A 24,244-nucleotide genomic window follows, 5' to 3' on the forward strand; every position below is an offset into this window, starting at 1 on the left:
GAGAAGCAGAGGGAGAAGCAGGCTCCACACAGAGAGCCTGACGTGGGACTCGATCCAGGGTCTCCAGGATCACACCCTGGGCTGCAGGCAGCGCTAAACCGCTGCACCACCAGGGCTGCCCATGAGGAAAGAATCTTAAGGGCCTTTGTGAAGTTGTCTTAATTACAAAGCACCCACTCGGGTTTTTACTGTGGGCCATGTGCTGTGTCCATGACCTCACATGTCTGTACACTAACCCTTGGTCAGCTAGTGCTCCCTGGTATTACCTATAGGGTCGAATGTTAGGGAGCCTCTACATTTGCCCAAACCGTCTGGCTGACAAGGGAGCAGAACTGGTGCCCTCGTTCATCTCCTGCCTCCCTGAAGGCCCCATCCGTGCCTGCGTCCTGTTCCAGCTCTTTCTGTCTAGGAGGGTCTTTGTGGCCCTATCTTTTTGTTAGACATGCCACCTGTCACAGTTGAAATCCTCAAACCCTCTCTTTTCTTTGCAGATACCCTGTTCCAGTTGAAGGTATGTGATGAATGACCTTTCACCCCCACCCTGCCTTGGTGGTCAGCAAATGAGGACAAATGGTGTCTGTCGTGCTCAGAGGGACAGATTATAAATCGGAAGATTCTGCACAGTGCTCTTCCAGTCTGATGACAGACAGGGGGTCATTGAGTTGGCTTGATGGCATATTAATCCTTTCCTTGTCTTGGGCTAAGCAGAATCGGGTCGTGTGGGCTCATCCACGAGAGAGGGAGCATGCTGTCTTTGGGAAACAAAGCTTGGGTGTTCGCTGCATCCCTTGACGTTTCACTAGGCATTTAAATCTGTGCTTTTAAGTTCGTTAAAATCATGTTGAAGGAGAGCATTCTGAGCAACTGAGCATGCCTCTGATAATTAATCCAGGGTAAGCTTCTGCCACATTTCCCTCAAATGCCTCCGTAGTTAACCGTCCCTGGTTAGTTCTGTAAGACTGGGCAGGAGTGATGTGCCCATGCTGCTAACCGTAGCTCATCACCCTGGCTTTGCAGTGGAGAGGAAGGGCCGGGAACACCAGGACACCCCAGGCACTTTGTTCAACAAGCTTCCACCTTGTGGAAGGCGCTCAGGGCCAGATTCCCAGGTCAGGAAAATCTGGGTTTTTCCCTGAAGGAATGTAGGAGTGTGAGGTAGGCAGACAAGAAGCACCTTCTGTGTGACAGAAAGTCCTAGGTGGGGGCGGGGTATCCTCCAAGCAGGCAGGTTTCGGCAGGAAAGCTATGTGGGATTCTGGAAGGTTTCTCTTTCACTTGGGTTTGTTTCTTTTTTGTAATTTGAGAGACAGAGAGAGAGAGAGAGCATGTGCACATGCATGAGCAGGGGGGAGGGGCAGAGGGAGAAGCAGACTCCCTGCTGAGCAGGGAGGTGGATTCTAGACTCTATGCTGGAGTGCATGACTCAGTCCAGGCACCCTGGGATCATGACCTGAGCCGAAGGCAAATGCTTCACCGACTGAGACACCCATGAGTTATTTTTTTCTGTTTTTTTTTTTTTTAATTTTTATTTATTTATTTATGATAGTCACAGAGAGAGAGAGAGAGGGCAGAGACATAGGCACAGGGAGAAGCAGGCTCCATGCACCGGGAGCCCGATGTGGGATTCGATCCCGGGTCTCCAGGATCGTGCCCCGGGCCAAAGGCAGGCGCCAAACCACTGCGCCACCCAGGGATCCCTTTTTCTGTTTTTTATTTATTTTTTTTTAATTTTTTTTTAAGGTATTTATTTATTTATTTGTGATAGTCACAGAGAGAGAGAGAGGCAGAGACACAGGCAGAGGGAGAATCAGGCTCCATGCACCGGGAGCCCGACGTGGGATTCGATCCCGGGTCTCCAGGATCGCGCCCTGGGCCAAAGGCAGGCGCCAAACCGCTGCGCCATCCAGGGATCCCCCTTTTTCTGTTTTTTAAATTAATTTATTATCATTTATTTGAGCAGAGGGAGAGGCTGACTCCCTGCGGAGCAGAGCAGGGAGCCCATCACTTGGGTTGTCTGAGCATTCTCTCCTGTGGGCTTCCTGGTCATCAAATGAGTCCTCTTTGGGGAGCTACAGGGCCACTCTGACCAGGCCCGAGAGCATGCACTGCCCAGCAGCCCCTCACAGGCACACTGTTCTGTGAAGAGAACACTTTGAGGTGTATGTTCATTGGGAATTCCGTATTACCGCTTGGGGTAGCCTGAAACATTGTTGAGTTTTTTCCCAAAAGATGAAAATCTGTAAGTACAGGCACCTGGGCGGCTCAGTCAGTTAAGTGTCTGACTCTTGATTTCAGCACAGATTGTGATCCCATGGTCCTGAGTTCAAGCCTTGCATCCAACTCTGTGTTCAGTGGAGAGTCTGCTTGAGATTCTCTCTGTTCTTCTGTGCTCATCACTGTCTCTCATGGATAAATAAATCTTTTAACGAAAGAAGATCCAGAAGTAGTAGTGATTGTGTTAATTTTTTTTTGTTTTGTTTTGTTTTTTAGATTTTATTTATTTATTCATGACAGACATAGGCAGAGGGAGAAGCAGGCTCCCCACAGGGAGCCCAATGCAGGACCTGATTCTGGGACCTCAGGATCACGCCCTGAGCGTAAGGCAGATGCTCAACCTCTGAGCCACCCAAGTGTCCCGAGTTAGCTTTTCTTTTAAAGATTTTATTTAGGGATTCCCTGGGTGGTGCAGTGGTTTGCCTTTGGCCCGGGGCGCAATCCTGGAGACCCAGGATCGAATCCCACGTCGGGCTCCCGGTGCATGGAGCCTGCTTCTCTCTCTGCCTGTGTCTCTGCCTCTCTCTCTCTGTGTGTGACTATCATAAATAAATTTAAAAATTACAAAAAAGGATTTTATTTATTCACGAGAGAGAGAGAGAGCATGAGCAGGGGGCAGAGGGAGAAGCAGACTCTCCACTGAGCAGGGAGCCCAGGGAGGGGCTTGATCCCACGACCTTGAGATCACAACCTGAGCCAAAGACCAACGCTTAACCATCTAAGCCACCCAGGTGCCCCGTGTGAGTTGGCTTTTTAACTTTCCACTCTAGGGGAGAATTTGGATTATGGTGCTCTGGGATAGGACATTTTAGGAAACCCTCACAGCCCTCCTGTCCCCTGAGCCTCAGAAACCCAGTGAGCCTCCTCCATGCAGCCCTAGGCCATGAGGATGCTGACGGGCTGGGCACCTTCTGTGTATGGGGCAGGGGGTGCTGAGGAGGGTAGGGAGGGTGCTGAAGGGCAGGCCACGTGCATCTAACCTGAGTGTCCTGCTTCTGCTCAGTTCACAGCAAAGCAGCTAGAGAAGCTGGCCAAGAAGGCAGAAAAGGACTCCAAGGCAGAGCAGGCCAAGGTGAAGAAGGTGAGGTTGCACCATGTCCAGGCCGTGTGCTGTTCTCATGTTCCTTGTTTCTGTTGCTTCTTTTGCATTGTTCTGGTATCTTCCTTTTGTGTGAGGTATGCCCCACGACTCTGGCTGTTCTCCCAGGAGCCTGCTTAGGGCCTATGGTGGCTCCTCCTTGCCCACTGAGGGCGTCCGGAGCCAAAGGACCATGCATTGCCTTTCCTTATTTCATTGAACATCTGAGCCTTTAATCACTTTCAAAGTTCTGAACCTGTATGGGATGTGGCTTCCAGCCATCCCTGCAATGACCCTGCCCATACCTCAGGCAGGTAGGAACGTCTGGCTGTTGCATGGGTGGACTGGCTCCTGGGGTTTGGGGTTAGGGTTTGGTAACCCTCTCACCCCAGGGCAGAAGGAAAACCAGAGAGCTGTGTCCAGTTGGCTCCTTTGTCCTCACGGCCCTGCCCACTTTGCTGCTCTGGTTTTTGTGAGCTCGTGTGGTATAGGCACTGAAGAGACTGAAGGGAGTGCCAGGCCTGGGGGGGTGGGGGCAGGAGGTGGTGTCCCATGGCCAGCTCTCTGTGCAGCCCCCAGCATGGCTGGTCTGGTGCCCTGCCCGGACACCCTTGCTCCTGAACAGGCCAGGGGCCTGGCATTTCTGCATTTGCACGAAGCTAGCAGGTCTCACCCTAGGAAAAGCCAGGACCAGGCCCCTGAACGGGTCAGGTGGAGGTGGGACAAACAGCCATGTTGTCCCAACTGGCGCTCCTTCTGAATTTCAGGCCCTCCAGCAGAAGAACGTAGAATGTGCCCGTGTGTACGCTGAGAACGCCATCCGCAAGAAGAATGAAGGTGTGAACTGGCTCCGTATGGCATCCCGTGTGGATGCAGTGGCCTCCAAGGTGCAGACGGCCGTGACCATGAAGGGGGTGAGTGCTCGTGCCCAGGGTCACATGGCGGAGTGGAGGAGCCTGGCTAGGCAGGGGGAGCCGTGCAGGACCCTGTCGGTGGTAGTGAAAGTGGAGATTCCCTCCACACCATAATGGCGGCACCAAAGGACAAAACAAAGCATCCTCAGATTTTTCTTCACTGGCCAAGGCATGGGTCTTCTGTCTGTTGTTTAGCAAACAGCATTTCCTGGAGAGTGCAGAGGGCCCATCTTTGGTGGGGGACATCTCTTCACTTTCTCCTGTGCCAGGTGACCAAGAACATGGCCCAGGTGACCAAAGCCCTGGACAGGGCGCTAAGCACCATGGACTTGCAGAAGGTCTCTGCGGTGATGGACAGGTTCGAGCAACAGGTTCAGAACTTGGATGTGCATACAGCGGTACGTGGCCTGTGGTCTTGGGTGGCTTATGTGGCTGGCCCCACACACGTTCCCCCACTGGTCTCCCTATGGGGGCCACCTCCAGAGCGCCTGATGCTTGTGGGGTCTGGACCAGCACACAGAGGTCTAGCAGATAAGAGGGAGGCCCAGGGGCCTGAGCGCTGGAGAAAGTGCCCTGAGAGAGAGTAGTGGGGTGGTCTGGTGCGGGTGGAGGGAGTGAGCCCAAAGCATGGTTGAAGTGGGTGGCCAGAAATGGGGCCACTGCAGTGGCTGCAGTGGTGTCCCAGGGCCTGCACCCACCTGCCCAGAACATGACCCCCAGGTGATGGAGGACTCCATGAGCTCGGCCACCACGCTGACCACGCCGCAGGAACAGGTGGATAGCCTCATCATGCAGATCGCTGAGGAGAACGGCCTGGAGGTCCTGGACCAGCTCAACCAGCTGCCTGAGGGCGCCTCTGCTGTGGGCGAGAGCTCCGTGCGCAGCCAAGAGGACCAGCTGTCTCGGAGGTGGGCTCAGTGCCCCAGACGTTAGGCTCTTCACCCTGGGCTCTGACCCTGTGGTTGTGGGGGAAGGAGGCGCATACAGCCTCGAGAGGAGAGCTTGTGTGGGGGGCTCTGGCCCAGGGGTGCCATTCCTTCCAAGGAGGGCCTGCCCGAGGCCCAGTCCAGGCTCCGTCTGAGGGCCTTTCTCCCTTGCTCCTTGTCCAGTGTCTGTGTCATGTGTCAGCTATGGCACTCAGACACTTGTCGCTGGTTCACTGTAGGAAAAGAAGTCTTTGCTCTACTGCTGTTCCCCAGGTTTCTCCTGTGCTGTCTCAGGACAGCCTCGCAGAGCTGAGATAAAGAGGACAGGGTTGTAGTCTCCAGTACAAGATGCCAATCCAGATCTTGTGCTGGAGTGCACAGCAGTGCTGAGGCACCTCTGCCCTCGCCCTCATAGGGGTTGTGTCGTTGATTTGCAGGTTGGCCGCCCTGAGAAACTAGCCGAGCCCTCCTTCAGTGCCCTGCTTCCCTGGCCGTGACGTGTGGGAAGGGCCGGGGAGGAGGCCCCCATCTCTGTCCCCACGCCTCTTGCCTTTCCGCGCACCCTGCCGTGCGGCCCTTCCCTCCACGCCTGGGGATTGTCCCTCTTAGCGTAGATGGTGGCTCTGTGTCCTGGTGGGTGAGTTTGCACACACTTCTGACTTCTGTGGGTTATTTCTGGACTGTGGGCTGACCAGCTTGGGGTTCTGCAGGCCCCCCTCTCTCCCCCACCCTCTGAGAAATTGACGGGGACTGACCAGTGGATGCCATGTGTGCCACGGGGGCCTTCAGAGTCCGTGTAATGGCAGATGTGCTGCTAGTGGCCAGCCATTGGGGTCAGCGCTGCTTCCGGTAGCCAGGAAGCACCTGGAGGCCAGCTGGCTGAGCCCTACTAGGGATCCCCAGCAGCAGGTGCCATGCTCCAATCCAGGCAGGCCCACCCGCAGGGACCCATCTTCATTCCACCGCTGCCTTGGAAGGGCCTGGGGCCCCACAGGATGTGCTGTGTGTCCTCTGGGAACTCAGGGTGTGCACTGAGGTCCCTCCCAGCAAGGAGCACGGGGTCTTACACCCCTGCTGGGGGTGCTGGGTCTGTGTCTCATCCTCCCTATACTGTAGATAATGGGTGCCTCCCCCCGACTGGTCTCCCCTCCTGCCTCGTGGGCTCACACCGTTTAATCTGGAAGCCAGAGGGGGTCACCAGATCTCGGAGAGGTGCCCCCAGCAGGGCCAGCTTTGGAGTAGCCGTGGCAGCCACAGCTGAGCCGCTAGCAGCCAGCAACTCCCAGTGATTTTCTGGGACAGGCAGCCGTTTCCGTTTTTCATTTCTTGAAGTTTACTTTGTTTTCTTGAAGCTTCCAGGGTTTTTTGTTTTATTGCCAAAATAGAAGGAGCAGACAGCAGATGGGGAACACTGGGCCCCAGCCCCCTCATTGGTGTGAGCTGGTGAGAACTTCATGGTTGGTACTGAGCTGGGCCCAGCTCCGTGCACAGCTGACCGCCTGACCAGCCCTTCTCAGAGGCTTCCTGCCACTCCCCAGTCTGTCCTCACACCAGTGACGCTTGTGAACAGAGATGTTGGAGACCTTTACCATGACTTTGCTACATTTGATTCTTCTGGACTTGGTTGTCCCTGGGTGTCCTGTGTGGTCAGTTGTGTTTGAACAGCCTTGACACTCTAGACTGTGATGTGAGACCCCAGAGGGAGGGTCAGAGTGCTGTCTGGCTTTTCTTCCACAATGCCGGCCTCGCCTTACTCCCTGGCTGTGGTCGCTCAGGGCACCACATGCTGGGGGTTCAGAGAAGACCCCGACTGCCCTGGTGCCCACTGGGCACCAAGCTCCATGGCTGTGGCTCATCAAAGAGCAGTGGGCATGTTTGCCCGTTTTCCTAAAATGCTATTGTGAGTAAACACATTGATCCCTGAGAACTTTGTCTGGCTTTGCTTTAGTGGCCTTGGGTAGAGTGGGGAGCTGTAGGTGGGACCCTCCATATGGCTCTCCCACCCCTGTGCAAGAGGCCGACGAGTGGTACCTGGCAGAGGAGCAGGTGGGGTGGGTGGTATGAGGTATGCATGTTCTCAGGCCCCACCCCACAGAGTTGGAATCTGAAGTTTTAAGTTTTCTTTTTAAGTTTTTATCTTGAAATAATTTTAAACATACATAAAAGTTGCAACTTGTGTGGATTTTATAGTTATGTATTTGTGTACACCAGCACCCTCCACGTGCACTTCCTAGTTAATTGTATGTAACTGGCTAAGTCGGGAAACCACCCTGACGTTATTTACTTGCAGTGCCTCCGTTCTTCCAGCCTGGACAGTCCTTCTCATTTGTCTTTGTCACCTGGATGGTCTTTTTTCTTAAGGGTTAGAGAAAATGAGCGTGCGTGAGCCAGGCAGAGGTGGGGCAGAGGAGAGGGCAAGGGAGAACCCCAAGCAGGCTCCACATCCAGCGCAGAGACTGACACGGGGCTCCATCCACAACCCTGAGATAAGGACTAGAGCTGAGATGAAGAGTCAGACGCTAAACTTTTGAGGCCCCCAGGCCCCTGACATGGATGGCCTTGAGGCATGCTGGCCAGTTATTTGGCAGCCTGCCTTTCCACTCAGGCTGTGGTGACATTTTCACACAAGAGCGTTGAGGTCACAGCTATTGGCAAGCGTCCCCATGCTCGAAGCTAGGTGCATGGTGTTGCCGGTTGTTCCCCGGGTGGGGGTGGGGGTGGTGTGGGCCAGGCATCTCCCCTGTGACGTTGTGTTTTCCTCCTCTGTGGAGTATCTTGTGGGGAGCAATTTTAAGACTGCCAGCGTCACCTACAGGGCTGTTGTACTCGGCCCTGATGCTTGTGCTCCTTGGTGAATCTTCCTGGTAACAGTATTTGTGGTGATTTCCTATTTGTGGTTCTGTTTGAAGGAAGAGTTTCTTCTTTGCACTTACTGTGTTATATCTGTGTCAGAGCGGACCTGTGGGTATTTCTGCTCTGTGTGGACCAGACGCAGGTCTACCCTAAAGAGGCTCAATCTCACCACCCCTCTCCTCACTGGCAGCAGAACCTGCCTCTCCTCAATCCCCCTCCCCCCAATCCCTGCCCCTTTGTCTCTACACAAAGCTCTTGGAACTGCTATTGGCCCCCAGCTGAGCAGAGGACACCATGCATGGCCCTTCCTTGGCCTCCCATTCTCATCCACACTGCTTCCCACATCCTTGTGTCCCCCTGGTGCAATGATTTGCTGCTCTTCTATTGTGGGTGCCCCCATCTTGCTGGGCCTTGATTTGGTGTTTGTATGAAATGTGATGGAGGCTTAGATTTGGACCCCTCGGCCTCCACTTGCCCACTGGCTGGAGAAGGGTTCCCTGGACTCCACGGCAGGCACCCCCACCACCCAGGCCCCTTGCACCTGCGCACATCTGCGTGTGCATCCCGCCAGGGGAGGGGTGGCCCGTCTCCCCACCCCCACCCCATTTCCCTCACTCAAGAAAGGTCTCGAGCTTGGAACAAGGTTGAGCGGAAATGGAAATAAGCTGTAGCAGGACAAATGGAGAGTAGATAGCAGAGAGCTGCCTGGGACCAGATGGGTTTCTGGGTGGCACCACGGCTATGGCCTGTCTCTGGTGTGATGAGGGTTATTTCAAACCTTGAAAAAAATGCTTCCACGTAGCAAATTTGGTGTGCTACCTCCGCAACCCACCAGAGGGCCCCTTCCAGCAGTCTCCGCCAGAAAATCCTGTGGCTGCCTGAAGGCTTTCTGGTGGCTGATGGGGCCAAATCAGGGAGGAACCTTTACTTGCTATTTTTTCCTTGAATGTTAAATTGACCCAAAGTGATCAGCAAATACCCAGCAGTGTCCCTTCTGGTCATGTCAGATCAGCCTGGGAATGAGAGGCAGGGACCCTCACGGAGGCTGGGGGGCTGTCCAGTTTCAGGTGGGGGCTGTGCAGGGCTGGCTCTTCCTTTGCGGGCATTTTGGGCCCAGGGCATCTGGGCAGGGGAGCTCCTCCCTCACTATTAAAGCCTGTGCCTGTCCACATGGGGTGTTCCCAGAGGCTCTGGTCTAGAAAGGGGGTAGCAGGGCCAAGGGGCAGATGTGAACACATGTGTGTGCATGAGGATGTGGGGAGGGATGTGGGCACATGTGTGTGCATGAGGATGTGGAAGGGGTTTGCATACGTGTATGCGTAAGCATAGGCTTTTGTACACATGCATGAGTACACATGTAAAGGTGTGCCTTCCTGCAGGTGTGTGTGTACCTGGGAAGGGGGCACCAGGAGCCTAGACTGCGTTTGTAAAGACTTGAGCCCATGCAGAGCACTTTCAAAGAGGCTGAGCCCTTTCTGGTCCTACTCTTCCAGGACGCAGGCACTCCTGTGCCTTCAGGTCCAGCCTGGGACCGTTTGCACAGGATTTGCCCTCGGATGCTCAGAAACCCCCTCCAGGGACACACATCCTCATGATTCAGAAGGGTTGTTGGCCTTTATTGACAGTACAGTGTGTGTTAGTCTGGAAGTGCCCACGCCCTACTGCCTCAGGTGAGCCCAGGTACCTGCTCAGGAGAGCCCAGGCTTTGTGCATGGGGAGCAGCATCCTGGAATCTCTCTGCACTGAGGGCCACAGTATCCCCAGAGCTGTAGGAGCCCAGGAGGTCCGGACCCCAGAGCATCATAGGAGACACAGGCCGAGGAGGACGGTGGTGAGGGAGGCCAGCAGGACCCTTGGCTGGTGGTGGAAGCTGGGGGCCTCTGAGTAGCCATAGTTGGTCCTGCAGGAATCCTGCAGCTTGTCCAGGGAGATGGGCTCCTCCTCGGGAGTTTGTGTGTGATCACTCACCTGGGGACAGACACAGGTTGGGCTGCCTGCCTGCCTGCCTGCATCCCTCCCTCCCAGCAGAGAAAGCTGGGTAAGCACAGCTGCCCCTCCTCACCCGTTCCACTGCCTCGAAAACCCGGAGCAGGTTGTTGGCCAGGACACCCCTGACCTCCGCTTCTGTCCACTGCCTCCTGAGTAGCTCAGCCACCAGGTCTGGGTACTTGGACACGTCTTCAAGCCCCAAGGGGAGCCTGAGGTGAGGGCAGAGAGAACCAAGCTCTGCATCCTAGGGGTCAGGGCCTCAGAAGCCTGTCCACCTTCCCACAAATCACTGAGCTGCCCATGCTCCCATCCCAAGGCCTTGGGGGCCCCAATGGAGTGGCTTCTAGAGTGAGACATACTTTGCCTGGTCACAGTTACACACTTTCCAGCTTCAGACTCTCATAACATGTTTATGGGAGGCATGACCCATCTCATCCACAGGACACTGGCCTTGCCCCTTACCTGGAGACACCATCAAAGTCCCCACCAAAGCCCACAGCTCCAGCTCCTGCCACCTTCTTGATGTGATCCAGATGGTCTGCCAAAGAAGGCAACAGGTGTGGGTCCTGGGAGCAGCCCTCCCCTACTCAGCTCCTGGGGCCACTCACATCTGCCTACCTGCTACTTGGGACAGGGTGGCCTCCTTTTTGCAGGAAACGTAGTCATTGTAGAAATTCACCATCACCAGGCTACCTGTCTGGTTCTGCTTAGGAGAAGGGTGGAGCAGTGGGCCAAGAGCAAGCACCGCACCTCAGGACCAGTCCAGGGAACAGGGCAGACGGCCCCCAACCCCAGCCTGTCCCCTAGCCCCTCACCACCAGCTGAAGTACATCATCAGGCACGTTGCGCCGGTGCTGACACAGGCTGTAGGCCGAGGAGTGGCTGAAGAGGACGGGAGCCTTGGACAGACTAAGGGCATCCTTCATGGTGCTCACAGACACGTGGGCCAAGTCAATGATGACCCCCAGCCGGTTCATCTCCTTCACCACACGCTGCATGGACACAAGGCTCAGCAGCCAGCCTTCTAGGGTTCACTGAAGCCCCCCATGACAAGGCCAGGCATGGGGAGGAGCGGATTTGGGCAAGGGCCTTGCTGGACCAGGTATTAATGAACTCTTCAATGGCTAGGAGATGACCCACAGGTTCCAGGGAACACCCACCCTGAGACAACCCCTGCTAGCTCCAGCTGACTGAACTGAGGGCCTGAGAGACAGGACCCTGTGTCCTGGTCACTTCTCTGAGGGTGACAGTGGTCTTTGCTGAATGCCCTCCCTCACCTGGCCAAAGGGTGACAGGCCTTGGCTCTCGCCCTTGTCCTCTCCTGTGTCCACCAGCCAGTTGTCAGCCCTGGGAGAGCAGAAAGCAGGTATCCCAGGGGCAGAACAGTCATCCTGGTCCTCCCACACCTAGGACTCCCTGAAGGACAGCAAGGTGCCGGAGAGAGGCAGACCCTCGTTTGGCCCGTGGGCCCTCCTGTGCACACTTACCAGGGTGTGTTGCAGCTGTGGGTGAGAGTCATGTACCGCATGCCCAGGTGGTAGAGTGTCCGCAGGACGCCCAGGCTGCTGTCTATGGAGTGGCCCCCCTCCACACCAACAAGACTGGCTATCTTCCCCTCCTGGAAGGCCTGCCGGATGCCTGTGGGGAGAGCCAACTGCGGCGGAGTGTCCCTGGAGCCTCCACATAAGGCATATCTGGGCAGCTCTAGCTGCTCTGTTGAGGGCTGGGGCTGGACCAGGACCCACCTGTGCTGTTGGTGACACACACAAAGGTCTCCGGGTACATCTGGCACATGCGATGGATGACATCGATCTGCTCCAGTGTCCTCTTCACAGCGTCTTTGTTCTGGGTGTCACAGGGTGTGTATGCGGACCAGAACTAGGGGCCACAGGGGAGAGGTGCTAGTAGGGAGGCTCTGGGTCCCACCCTCACAGGCATGTGGGCATCGGGCTCCCCTCCCATCTTGGAAGCCCTCCCATGGCCTGTGTGGCTCTCCAAGTCCCTTCCAAAGACCTGTGTCTTCAAGGGGCTTAGGAGGTCCACGGCCACCAGGGAGGACCTGCGCCATAGCCCGGACACAGAGGAGGGGTGAAGGGACCCCAGCACAGGCAAATGTAGGGCTGGGCTGAGCCATACCTGGCCCCCCACAAAACCAGCCTTCAGCTTGGGGATGTTGGTGTGTGTGTGGGTGAGACTCGTCAGGTTGGCCGCCTCAACCTGAAGCTGGTTGTTGAACCTGGTTAGCAGCTGCCAGGGCAGGTCGTTGTGCCTGGGGAAGGCCAGAGAAAGGCTCAGAGGCCAGCCAGGATGGCCCCATGGACCTGGGGCCTCCAAGCCTCCGAACAAAAGCCAGCCACTGGGGTGACAGACTGCTCCTTGTGTGAACACACCTAAGCACAGATTAGCCGCTCCACGGTGCTCCACACCCAGGCCAGGTAACGGAGCTGAGAGAACCTCTGGGAGGTCTTCCCTGCGAGGACCCTTCCTGGGGAAGAGGGAGGAGCAGGGGCAGGAATTCCAACAGTCTGTGACACTGGGTAGCTGGGTGTGGGACGCTGAGAATTTGCACAAGATGAAATCCTCCCCTTGCAGGGAGGGGGCGGGGATGTGGGTGTGGCCTGCCTTTGGAGACCTGGCTCCCCCACCCCACCCCACCCTCCTGTGACTGCTGGAGCAGGGCATCAGGGGCTCTGTGACAGCCCCGCCCCATTTCCGAGCACAGCCTTCTATGCTTGCACAGCACTGAGGCCCATCTGAGCCTTCCCAGGAGCCATAGGAGCTAGTGCTTTGGAGGGAGGCTGGGGCGGGGAGGGAGGGGGAAGGAGTGGGGCTGAATGTAAGCAGCTGGTCTGGGCTACAAAGGCAGAACCCACAGGGCTGGACCCAAGAACCAGGAGTTGCCCAAAGGAGGAGAGACCTCTGGGATGCCTGGTCTCCCTCGGTTGCATAGACGGAAGAGACATGGGCCAGGGAGCTGGTTGGAAATGCAGAGTCTCGGGCCCATCTCAGACCTGCCAGCTGGAAACTGCGCTGGAATCAGCGAAGTCTGGAACTCAGGACACCTGTGAAGGCGCTCCTGCTGGATCCCTAATACAGTGCCAAGGGGCCTTCGTCCTGGCGCTTCGCCAGCCCTCCCAGCCCCATCCCAGGGGGCACTGCCCTATGTGGGTGGCCACTCCTGGTTTTGAGACCGCTCCTCCCAGGACCAGCAGCCCCAGGCTCACCCCCCATCTAGTTCCCATCTCCAACCCCTCCTCCCACCTCTCAACTCAGTTTTTCCACCTGGAACATGGGGATGCTTTGGTACTTTAGAGTACATGGGAGGGTAGATGAGGACCTCAGGCCAGCCACCCCTGGGTGGAGCTTTTCCAAAGCAAGTTGGGCCCAGACCTTGGAAGCCCCCCCTGCTCTCTTGGGGGGCTCCTGTCATAACTGTGTTTTGATGGGACAGGGTGTGGGCTGGTGGTCAGGACGCCTTTGCTGGTGGAGTGGTGGATGGGGTAGGTAAACTTCAGAGTACCAGGGCCTCTGGGGGCAGGGCGGGGCAGGGCCTTGCACAGGACTTTGCCCTACCCCCACCCCCCCACCCCACCCCCCGTCCCCGCCTCCGAGGTTGCCACACCCTCTAGCTGTCAGCCTGGAAACCACCAGGAGGGAGGGGCACTTTCACTGGAACCCACAGCAGGGAACAGAGGCCACCTTCGGCCTGCTGTCAACACTGCTGTTCTAGACCCTGCTGGATCCACCCTCCTTATCTGTGAGGCCAGGGCAGCGTCCTCAGAGGTGACAGGAGGACCCTGTCCCATTCCAAGGGGACAGGTGACAAGTCCCAGCCCTTGAATGACAGCTAGCTATTGTCGGAGAGATTACTGGTGGCTTCTTATCTCCACCTTTTTCTTAGTAACAGAAACCCCTATTTTTGGCCATTTGAAATAGAGATAGGGATCCCTGGGTGGCGCAGCAGTTTGGCGCCTGCCTTTGGCCCAGGGCGCGATCCTGGAGACCTGGGATCGAGTCCCACGTCGGGTTCCCGGTGCATGGAGCCTGCTTCTCCCTCTGCCTGTGTCTCTGCCTCTCTCTCTCTCTGTAACTATCATAAATAAATAAAAATTAAAAAAAAAAAAGAAATAGAGATACTTTCTTGCCCCTGTATGGCGGGTATGGCCATGTGACAAGTTCTGCCGTTTGGGAGCTTCCGAAAGCTCTCCTTCACAGACAGCTGTAGCTCAGTCCGTGTCCTCCGTGTCCCCTGCTCACTCCTGCTGGCTGGCATGCCGATGGAGACGGCCGCTTATAGCAGCCCGTGACCATTATGAAACACCACGCCGGGCCTCCCTCTGGATGTCTCTCGACTTGGGTCTCTTGCCCCAAGAGTAATGCAGGTAGCTGATACCCAAGCGTTGGGTTTGGTCCTGTCAGCCTCGTCTTCACTTTGTAGCTCTCTGGACTATCTCAGGTCCCCAGACTCCAGTTCCCTGAGCATTCCTGGCTGTCTGGGCCCTTGGATCCAACTCACCTGTCATGTGGGCCTCAGGAACCCCACTCTGTGCCCAGCCACCCCTTGGCCCTGAGAATCAGGGAGCAGAGCAGCTTCCCTGACTCACACCTTTGGCATCTGCGCATTCGCTGGCCACCGACCAGACAGCGGTGGCTCCGTCCCGGGAGGGCGGGAGGGGTACCCAGGTAGCAGCCTCTGAGGAGACTTGGCCTCACCCTCCTCGGAGCATGTATGAGGGGACCCTGGGGCCAAGGAGGAGCTACAGGGAGGGAGGGGTGCACGACCTACTTTCTCTTGGGCCACCGCAGCTCCCTGGGCTTCCCATAGAATGACATAGCCCATTTTCTTAGTTTTTTGTCCAACAAAGCCCAGAACACCTGCCAAATAGTAATAACTGGAGCATTTACCGAACAGTTGCTGGGAGCAGACAGAGACACACACGGGTGCCCTCCTAACGGTGCTGCACCCAGGGTGTGCTAGTGCATGCCACAGGCCACTCTTGGGCGGCACACACAGGGGTCCAGTTCCTGCTGTCTGCTGGTTGGCAGGGGAACCACAGCAGAAGGGAAGCAGGAGTGGGTGTGGTGTGTGCACAGGTGGCATTTCACACAGGGGTCAGGAAAGGTGGCCTGAGCAAAGCTCAGGAGGAGAAGAGAGTGGGAGCATGGTGTGAGGACAAGCGGGGACAGTGGGACCTGCCTGGAGCATCTGGGGGTGTGAGGATGGCCAGGGGGGGTCTTGGGGGCTGAAAGCAGACTTGGGCTCTACTCTGAGCTCAGTGGGAGACGCGGCGAGTGGAGGGTTTGAGCCAGAAGGACCGGAGCTGGAACTTATATCTCCCACACTCCCCTGGCTGCAGCTCTGAGCCTGGACCTTGGCTGGCGGAAACCAGGACAGAGGCTCACTGGTGACCCGGTGGAGGTGGAGGTGAAGTGGGGGCAGGGAGAGAGGGTGGGTGCAGATGCAGGACATAAGCTCTGCTGGGGCAGCTGTGACACCAGAGGCACAACAAGATGGGAAGGGGTCTGCAGGAGTGGGTGCGTCAGGGAGCACACCAGTGAGGTCATGCTAGGCAGACAGCACAGAGGTGACCCAGGGGCCCCTTGCCTGGTGAGTCACCCCCAGGTGGATACGTCTCAGAGGAGGGTCACAAGGGCCAGGAAAGGCCTCCCGGGGGCTGGTGGCAGACACCACCCTTACCCACAGCTTCAGGTGAAGCAGCAAAGGCCCAGTGAGGAAGTATGGCCCCTTGGATTTTGTGGCTAGTTGGAGGCATGCCCAGGGCCAGGTGCCACCATCTTCTACCCCCAGCACCCACTCCAGGCTGGGATCTGGCACCTACGGGCACAGGGGGGTCAGGTTGTAGGACACCCCAGGTGCTGCTGAGAGCCACAGGGGCTTTGCAACTGCTCCACTCCTGCTGAAGCTTTGGAAAGCCCTAACAGACCCCACAAGGAAACTGAGTCCCAGCAGAGATAGGTCTGTCAAATCAAGGGCACATGAGCTCCTGCCCCTGCAGCCCCAGATCCCTAGTCCCAGGACATGTGGCCACTCACCCGTCGATGACAGGTGTGCCCCGCATGATCCTCTCAGCCTCATCCCGGAACCGGTCTCCAGCACAGATGGCCACCAGGGGCCAGAGCCACCAGCTGATCCACATGACACAATCCACCAGGCTGGCCTGTGCACGGCGAGGTCCAGCGGAGGCCGTAAGGAGCTGCTGTGTGTGCTGGAAGAGAGAGCAGAGGTCTTCAGTCTGGCTGATTGTTGCCAGGAGCCGTCCCATTCAAGGCTCCCAGTGTTCAATCAGTAACCAACACTTCCCTGAGAAGGGGGCGGGGGGTGCAGATGGAAAGCCCTGGACCCTGTGGGCTGGGTGCAGCTGTTGGGCCATAAAGGAGGCTGCTGATGCCAAGAGACTACCCAGAGCCCCGGTGAAAGGGCAGCTTGGGAGAGGCCACTCAGGCTAAGTGGTCAACCAGTGGTCGTGTTGTTACTGTCACCACACCCCTTTATTTGCCTGTAAAAATAGCTTCAGGTGAGCATGGAAGATGGCATGTGGCCCCGGATGCTCCCACCACACCTCACCTAGTGCTCCTGGCCTGCAGCCCTCAGCGTCCCGGCCACCCCGACCCCGGCTGCAGAGCAGGCTGGACCTGGGGGTTTAGGCCAGAAATCTGGAGCGTCAGCGTTTTGCAGCCCTGCTGCCCACTCAGGGCCACTGGTGCATGGTCACTGCCAGAACCAGAGGATCCTGGTCCCAGGCTGGGCCACCATCCAGGGTTCTAGGCGGCAGCAGGACTGGGAGGGAACCAGGCCAGGAAGGCTAGTGAGGGGTGTGGGTGAGGTAGGGAGACCCCAGCTGCTCTGCGTCCTCAGGGCCCTCTCAGGGATGGGGCGGCACGCAGACCCTGTGCCCTCCTGGGTTCTTGACGCCCCAGCTTCTGGACAGCACTGGCCCCTCAAGCAGACCAGCCCTGCAGAGCCCTCGCTGGGTCCCCAGCACCCCCGAGGACAGACCTGAGAAGGGAGGTCGTGTCCCAGCCCTGGCTCTGCCACCATTAGTGGTGTGTCCGTGCCTGGACTTCTGCCCATTTGTCCCCGTGGAAGTGACAGCAGGAAGGCCCCTGTGCAGCGTTGGCAGCCCTTCTCCACCCAGCACTCTCAGCAGACCACGGGGGCGGGGGGCTGTGACGAAGCATGACCTGTTGGAACCACACGTCCCTGCGCGGGAGACACGCACACAGCTTCTACGGCCACCTGCCTCCGACCCCCATGACCCGTCTCCCCGACACCTGAACGCTGCTTCGTGGGCATTTCGGGCTCTCGTGCCGGCACACCTGCCTTTTCCACTGCCCACTCCCCTTCTCTGGGAACCTCTCCTGGAATCCGTTCTCTGTTTTTATGAACATGTGCCTACCCCCTATTTTCCTATTTATTTCTAACTTTATTTTCTTCTCCTTCTTGCTTCAGAGTTGGATCTTTAAAAAAAATATATTTTATTTATTTATTCATGAGAGACACAGAGAGGCAGAGACCTAGGCAGAGGGAGAAGAAGGCATGCGAGGAGCCCAATGTAGGACTCGATCCCAGGACCCCGGGATCATGACCTGAGCCAAAGGCAGATGCTCAACCACTGAGCCACCCAGGTGCCCCTAGAGTTGGATCTTAAAAGTGCATAATTGTATTTTATTAGCCTCATCTGAGCATGTTTCTCTTTATTTATTTTTATTTTTTTTAAGATTTATTTATTTATTAATTCATGAGAGACACACAGAGAGAGAGAGGCAGAGACACAGGCAGAGGGAGAAGCAGGCTCCATGCAAGGAGCCTGACGCAGGACTCGATCCCAGGTCTCCAGGATCATGTCCTGGGCTGAAGGCAGAGCTAAACCGCTGAGCCACCAGGGCTGCCCAACATGTTTGTCTTTAAATATGATCGTTCAAGCCAGTGCAATGGCAGTGGTGCTGGGTCCACTGTTTCTTGTCCTACCTCCAGGCTCCTCCCCTGTTTCTTGCATTTGCCAAAATTTTCAGGTTATTTCAATTCCTCTCACAATAGCAAGTTCCTTATTTTCTCCTCTCTAGATAGGTATTTATTCTAATTTATTTCTCACTTGTCTACAGTGCTTTCTCGTACCATTCTCCAAGAACGGTGGCATCCTTGTGAACTCACACGGATAATGGGCCCAACCCTTTCTTGTCTGCCTTCCAGTACCGTGACACCCGCACGTCAGATTTCATTGTCTGTACATGGTCTCTCTGGGTCAAATTCTCTATCCCTTTATCCTCCCCATGTGACTCTATGCTTGTCCTTTGAACCCTGCCTCACCCTTGATTTTGACCTTCTCTCCATTTTCAAATTCAGAATTCATTGGCTTTAATTATTTTTAAAGAAATTTAATTCTAGGGAAGCCTGGGTGGCTCAGTGGTTGAGTGTCTGCTTTCAGCTCAGGGTGTGATCCCGGGTCCTGGCATCGAGTCCCACATTGGGCTCCCTGCATGGAGCCTGCTTCTCCCTCTGCCTGTGTCTCTGCCTCTCTCTGTGTCTCTCATGAATAAATAAATAAAATCTTCAAAAAAAATAAATTCTGGGCAGCCTGGTGGCGCAGCGGTTTAGTGCCGCCTGCAGCCCAGGGTGTAATCCTGGAGATGGAGACCCGGTATTGGGTCCCACATCAGGCTCCCTGCAAGGAGCCTGCTTCTCCCTCTGCCTGTGTCTCTGTCTCTCTCTCCCTGTGTGTGTCTCTCATGAATAAATAAATCAATAAAATCTTAAAAAAAAAAAAAAAAAAGCTTTAAAAAAAAATTCTAGGGGCATCTGGGTGGCTCCTATTGGTGAAATGTCTGCCTTTGGCTCAAGTCATGATCCCGGGGTCCTGGGATCAAGTCTAGCATCGGGCTCCCTGCTCCGAGGGGAGTCTGCTTCTTCCTCTGCTTGTGCTCCCTCCCTTTCTCTCTCAAATAAATAAAACCTTTTAAAAAAGAAAAGAGTAGCCAGTAGTTTTGCTGCACATGTACTAATGGGTGGTAAACCACCTTCCCTCAGAACTTGAGGGCTGTGGTCCGCCTGTGCCGAGGTGTTGATGGGGTATCCTGTGCAGGTCTGAGCCCTGGGTCTTTGTGGGGAGGGGATGTGTTTTCTGTCCACAATGGGCCCGAGTCACCTCCTCATCCTGGGCCTTCTGCAGTTTCTCCATGGGGTGTCTTACTCTGAGGCTGTTTTCCATCCCACTAGCTCAGCATCGGGGTCTACTGGTGAGGAGTCTGCGTGTGGTAGAGGGGCGCGCTAGCACTCCTTCCCCACCACTGCTCGCTCTCCTCTTTCTGGCACTGCTCTCCGCAGGAACGCTGGACCTCCTGCGTCCATCCTTTAGGTCTCCTCTTGTAGGTTTTCTTGTGCTTTTATTCTCTGCGCTAAGAGATTGCCTCAGTTTTGACTTTGAGCACTTTTAATCTTTTCTTTCAGGAATTACATATTTAATCTCCCAAGAGTGGTCCCCTGGGTTTTTGCTGTTGATGTCTTCCCCTCAGCACCCTGTTTTTGTTATGGAAACAATGCCTGATAGCAGAGGTTCTGTTTTCTTCTGTTTACCAGAAGATAATCTGTTTCCTCTGACTCATTTTCCCCCATAGTTTATCTGGACCTTTCCATGATTTCCTCAATCCAACTGGCCATCTCTTTCACTTCACATTTAAGAAGGCAGTGACACCAAAGCTGGGTGTGCTGTATAAACAGGCAGGCTCTTCACTCAGGTTTGGTGTAAAATGAGCCAGAGGGAGGCCAGCGTGATGATGGGGACCCCTCAATGCCAGAACTCCTCCCTGATTTCCAAACAAATGAACAAATAAGCAAACATTTAGAGAAGCCCCTCCTGGCTCTAGGATCCTGCGTTTATGTGAGCGTGAGTTGGGCAGTCAGCCAATGCTGATTGGGGCCATCTTTCTCACTCTACCCCTGCAGCATGAGAGTGGAGTTCCTTTTGGGTGTCTGCTGGGTGGGCTGCCCGTCCGTCCCCTGCAGCCCTCTCTGTAAATATTCCCAATGGATCTTCCTCACTCGGCTTCCTAGGTGGGCTCTTCCATCCTATTTTTCATTCCCAGAAATGAATAGAAATCTGCCTGCTGTTGGATGCTCTCCACTCTCTGATGTTGTGAGTTCTTTTGGATTCTCTTCTTACCCAATGCACGAGAACAGGGATGCTTGTCTTCTCTTCCATTATCTCTGGGGGATGCAAGTGTGGCACTTATGAAGGTTTCTCATAGCATTTTCTTCTCATTCCAAGTCCCTCCACTTGCTGTGGTGGCTACACCCAGTACGCATCTTTACATCCTCATGTCGTAGTGCTTCAGGGAAAGCCAGGGGCCCGCCTGGTCCAGGCCCCTCATTTTTAAGGACTCACTATGAGGAGACAGGTAAGGAGGTGGAAATAGTGCTTCGTGAAGAGCACACACTTCAGAATCAGTCCAGTGTTCAAACCGCTGGCTGTGGCAGATTGCATCTCTCAGAGACAGCTGCACCAACGCCTCCCAGCCCGTAGGCTGTCCTCACAGTGAACCCTGACCCCTCTGCTGGGACCTCCCTGCCTCGCTCTCCCAGCTGGTAGGTGGTGGCAGGCATGACTTCTGTGTTCTCTGTCCTGTTCGCCCCTGGAAACCTGCCAACACCCCTAGCACAGCCTGGATACAGGCCTTCAGGTGATCCCAGCTGAGGCCCAGACCCTGGAGGTCAGAGACTGGCTGCCTCCCACCCCCGGCCGCTGATGAAATCTCAGCCCACAGGAAAAAAGAGTGCCAACACGCTCATATGCACTAGCTGCTACATCCTGGGATCATTTGTTACACAGCATAGAGGACTGACACACTGGCCATTTCCTGTGACCAGTGACTTCTGTTTTCTTGTCAGTGAAATGGGGATGAAGAATCCTAACCTCATAGGACCTCTGGGAAGCCCTTCACGAGTGCCACTCTGTCTGTGCCCCAGGGTTGCTTCCTTTCAGGGAAGAGAAAGCTCTCATGCCCACTTCTCATCTCAGTCTCACTCACATGATGTTGGATAATGACTGTGGGTGGTCCTCAACCCGTGGGATGGAAGCCAGGGACAGTGCTCTTGCCAGCAGTTCCTGGGAGGATATCCTGAGACCACCCTGACCAGGCCCCTCTCATACACTTCTCTCCTCCTGGCCCCCTGGCCATTTCCCATGGACGTGGCCTCCACCCAATCCTTGTCTCAAGCCCTGCTTTCAGGGGAGCCACTCAGTAGTTTGCTTTAAATTGTAGCTCTTTTTATTTAAATAAAGGGAAGAGTGTTATTAGTTGAGAAGTCAGCATCAGAAACAGAAGGAACACAGTGAAAAGGAATACGTGGGAACAGAACATCTCAGCCTGAGCCACAGGGAGGTCGCACACAGAAACCGACAGCTTTCCTGTCCTGGGAGAGGTCATGGCCCAGCTGGTGGGCAGAGCCTCCTTGCAAACCCCCTGCACAGGCAGCTGGGGTGCTACCTTGGGGGCCGAGAGTCTCTAGGCCCTGTCGTAGCAGCACCAGGGAATGAATTACCAGCTGGAGCTCACCAGAACTGCATCATGGCAGGGGACCCAAGGAAGCCCCTCCCACCAGTTTCTCCTGCCCTCGTGCCTCCAACTAGCTCACAGCAGCATGGAGGTCCCAAGACCCACGACCCAGCATCCCTCAAGGACACATGCACTGTGGTACACGAGTAAGCACATACGGAGATATACACACACATAGAAACATGCCAACAGGGGATCCCTGGGTGGCGCAGCGGTTTAGCGCCTGCCTTTGGCCCAGGGCGCGATCCTGGAGACCCGGGATCGAATCCCACGTCGGGCTCCCGGTGCATGGAGCCTGTTTCTCCCTCTGCCTGTGTCTCTCCCTCTTTCTCTGTGACTATCATAAAAAAAAAAAAAAAAAGAAACATGCCAACACAGCCCACCACACACCTCCCACATGAGCGTGCGTTCACACCCCACACACACACTGTGAAAGCAGAGTGACACATCCCATATATACCTGCACAGTGACACGCACACATCACATGCATGCAAACATGCCCTGCCCCTGTAACAAGCATGTGCACACCCCATCCACATCCACATCTACATATCCTTGCATCTCCACAAGTGGACACATGCAGACACACCGGCCCATGACCCACACACTTGCACACATGACACAAACATCACAGACAAGAATGCCTGGACACACCCCAAACCCAAGCATGCAGACATGTGTACATACCGATGGACACACGCATGCATACTTTTCCACATGTGATAAGCAAACACACACTCGGCTGTCTAGATGTGTGCAAACATAGAGACACCGTTCGTAAGCCCACACACACTCAGACGTAGGCACATCCATGTGATCACACACCACATGCACATATGCCCTGTCATATGCACGCATAGCCCGCCCAAGCACCTGCAGCACAGCCCTTAGCCCCAGTGACCACTGATGGAGCCTGGCATGCAATGGCCTCAAGTGGGCCTGGAGAGACGATGGAGCAGGGCCAGGTGATGTGTTCCTGAGAGAACTCAGGGTGCAAGGGCAGCTCCAGCCTTTCTCCCAGGCTACACTGGCCCTGGAGTGTCCTCAAGCCCCTCAACCTTCCAGGCCCAGCCAGGAGGCCACCACACTGACCTCTATCCCCCAGAAAGCCTCGCTTCCCAGTGTCTACACAGATAACATCTTTGTCCATCCAACCTTTGGGAGTTGTGTTCAGGCTGGTGGCTTCTCCATAGCCTTCCTGGCCCTGCATTGTCCCCTACTCCCCAGGGGAGACCACAGAAACCTGCTGGCTACCTCCACTGCTCTGAGCCTCATGACCTACTGTCCATATGGCAGTGGGCCTCCCTCAGGGACTTCCCCAAGATGCTCCTATGAGGAGCTGGCCCCTTAGCCTCAGCTGGGAAGGGAGGGCTCCAGCCTTGTCGCTTTGTCTCACCACTTCCCCAACTCCAGAAGTGAACCCTTTTTATTTGAGACAGAGAGAGAGAGAGAGAGAGAGAGAGAGGGAGCAGGAGGTAGGGTAGAGGGAGAGGAAGAGAGAGAATCATCAAGTGTATTCCCCTCTGAACACGGAGCCCTATGACCTATGAGGTGGGACTCGAACCCAGGACCCTGAGATTTCGACCTGAGCCAAAATCAAGAGTCAGATGCTTTTTTTTTCTTTAAGATTTTATTTATTTATTCATAAGAGACACACAGAGAGAGAGAGAGAGAGAGAGAGAGAGGCAGAGACACAGGCAGAGGGAGAAGCAGATCCTTGTGGGAAGCCTGATGCGAGACTTGATCCCAGGACCCCGGGATCATGCCCTGAGCCGAAGGCAGATTCTCAACTGCTGAGCCACCCAAGCGCCCCAAGAGTCAGATGTTTAACCAACTGCTCCACCCCAGTGCCCCCAGAAGTGACCTTTTTATTCCTCTGCTGGTATCCAACTATTCCCCAAGAATCCCAAAACCCAGCCAGCTGGGCTTTGCTCACCCCACTCACAATGTACTCACTGGAGCCCCCTCCCCCTCCCCCTCCACAATGCACTCACTGGACCCTTCCTCCTCCTCTCCCTCACACACTCATCTGTTTGGTATGACTGAACTTGCCTCTGTCTCCCCAGGTCAAACTCCGAGGCTCCCTGGGCATACAGCAGGCACCTACTAATGAACTCAGCCTCATCCGGATGCCGAACAGGGGTGGAAGGAGACAGGCCTCCTAGGGCCTTAGAGCCCTGGCCCCAGACCCAGTTCCCGGTCTCCCCAGGACTCACCGTGGACAGGCTGGGGTGCTCTCTCGGCGCCTCTGGCGTCGGCTCCCGGATCCTGAGGGCTGGGGGGTTGTGTTTGTTTCTCCAAGTTGGTCCCTCCCCTGAGTTCTCCAGCCAGCTTCCCTCTCACATAAAAAGCCACCTCTTTAAAAACAAATTCCCCCGGGGGCCTCACAATGTACCCGTGGCAAGGAGAGGGACCCAGGGGCTTTAATGCCTTACACATGTCAGTTGGCTGTGGTTTGTGCAGACACGCAGGAGGCCCGTCGGGCTGGTGCATTTGGCCGTCCCAGGGGTGGGGGGTTTCCTGTCCCACAGGCTGGGCCCCAGGCCCCAGGGCAGCGGGAATCTGCTTGGAGCGGACCCCCCAGACAGTAATGCAGGGTGTTCACAGGTCAGGTGGGTGGGCAGCATTGAGCTCCAGG

General features: G+C 55.6%; 2 protein-coding genes across 2 annotated transcripts in view; one reads left to right on the forward strand and one right to left on the reverse strand.

Moving 5' to 3' along the window:
- CHMP1A (charged multivesicular body protein 1A) overlaps window positions 1–7,374 on the forward strand; it is a 9,234-nt gene extending 1,860 nt beyond the window's left edge. The window contains exons 2-7 of the mRNA XM_038538012.1: window positions 492–511; window positions 3,278–3,355; window positions 4,120–4,266; window positions 4,536–4,664; window positions 4,987–5,174; window positions 5,630–7,374. Coding sequence (XP_038393940.1) covers window positions 492–511; window positions 3,278–3,355; window positions 4,120–4,266; window positions 4,536–4,664; window positions 4,987–5,174; window positions 5,630–5,651 — 584 coding nt within the window. The 3' untranslated portion in view covers window positions 5,652–7,374. The remainder of the gene's footprint in view (window positions 1–491; window positions 512–3,277; window positions 3,356–4,119; window positions 4,267–4,535; window positions 4,665–4,986; window positions 5,175–5,629) is intronic.
- A 2,260-nt stretch (window positions 7,375–9,634) lies between these two features.
- DPEP1 (dipeptidase 1) lies at window positions 9,635–23,949 on the reverse strand. Its single transcript, XM_038538011.1, has 11 exons — window positions 23,823–23,949; window positions 16,089–16,261; window positions 12,171–12,303; window positions 11,780–11,912; window positions 11,522–11,672; window positions 11,312–11,381; window positions 10,850–11,026; window positions 10,653–10,737; window positions 10,497–10,572; window positions 10,108–10,243; window positions 9,635–10,013 (listed from the first exon to the last, which is right to left on the reverse strand). Exons 2-11 carry the CDS (start codon window positions 16,190–16,192, stop codon window positions 9,846–9,848), a joined length of 1,233 nt encoding a protein of 410 aa, XP_038393939.1. The 5' UTR covers window positions 16,193–16,261; window positions 23,823–23,949; the 3' UTR covers window positions 9,635–9,845.
- Window positions 23,950–24,244: the final 295 nt, after the last annotated feature.

Source organism: Canis lupus, chromosome 5 (genome assembly GCF_011100685.1).
Source record: "Canis lupus familiaris isolate Mischka breed German Shepherd chromosome 5, alternate assembly UU_Cfam_GSD_1.0, whole genome shotgun sequence".
NCBI classification, from domain to species: domain Eukaryota; kingdom Metazoa; phylum Chordata; class Mammalia; order Carnivora; family Canidae; genus Canis; species Canis lupus.

What these genes read in the sequence shown, in the direction of transcription:
- DPEP1 (XM_038538011.1), bottom strand. Translation starts at nt 16,192, where the DNA reads ATGTGGATCAGCTGGTGGCTCTGGCCCCTGGTGGCCATCTGTGCTGGA. An exon ending in CACCCTGTCCCAAGTAGCAG is followed by an intron (nt 10,573 to 10,652) that starts GTAGGCAGATGT and finishes CTTCTTTGGCAG; the next exon opens with ACCATCTGGATCACATCAAG. An exon ending in GACTTTGATGGTGTCTCCAG is followed by an intron (nt 10,244 to 10,496) that starts GTAAGGGGCAAG and finishes CCCTCACCTCAG; the next exon opens with GCTCCCCTTGGGGCTTGAAG.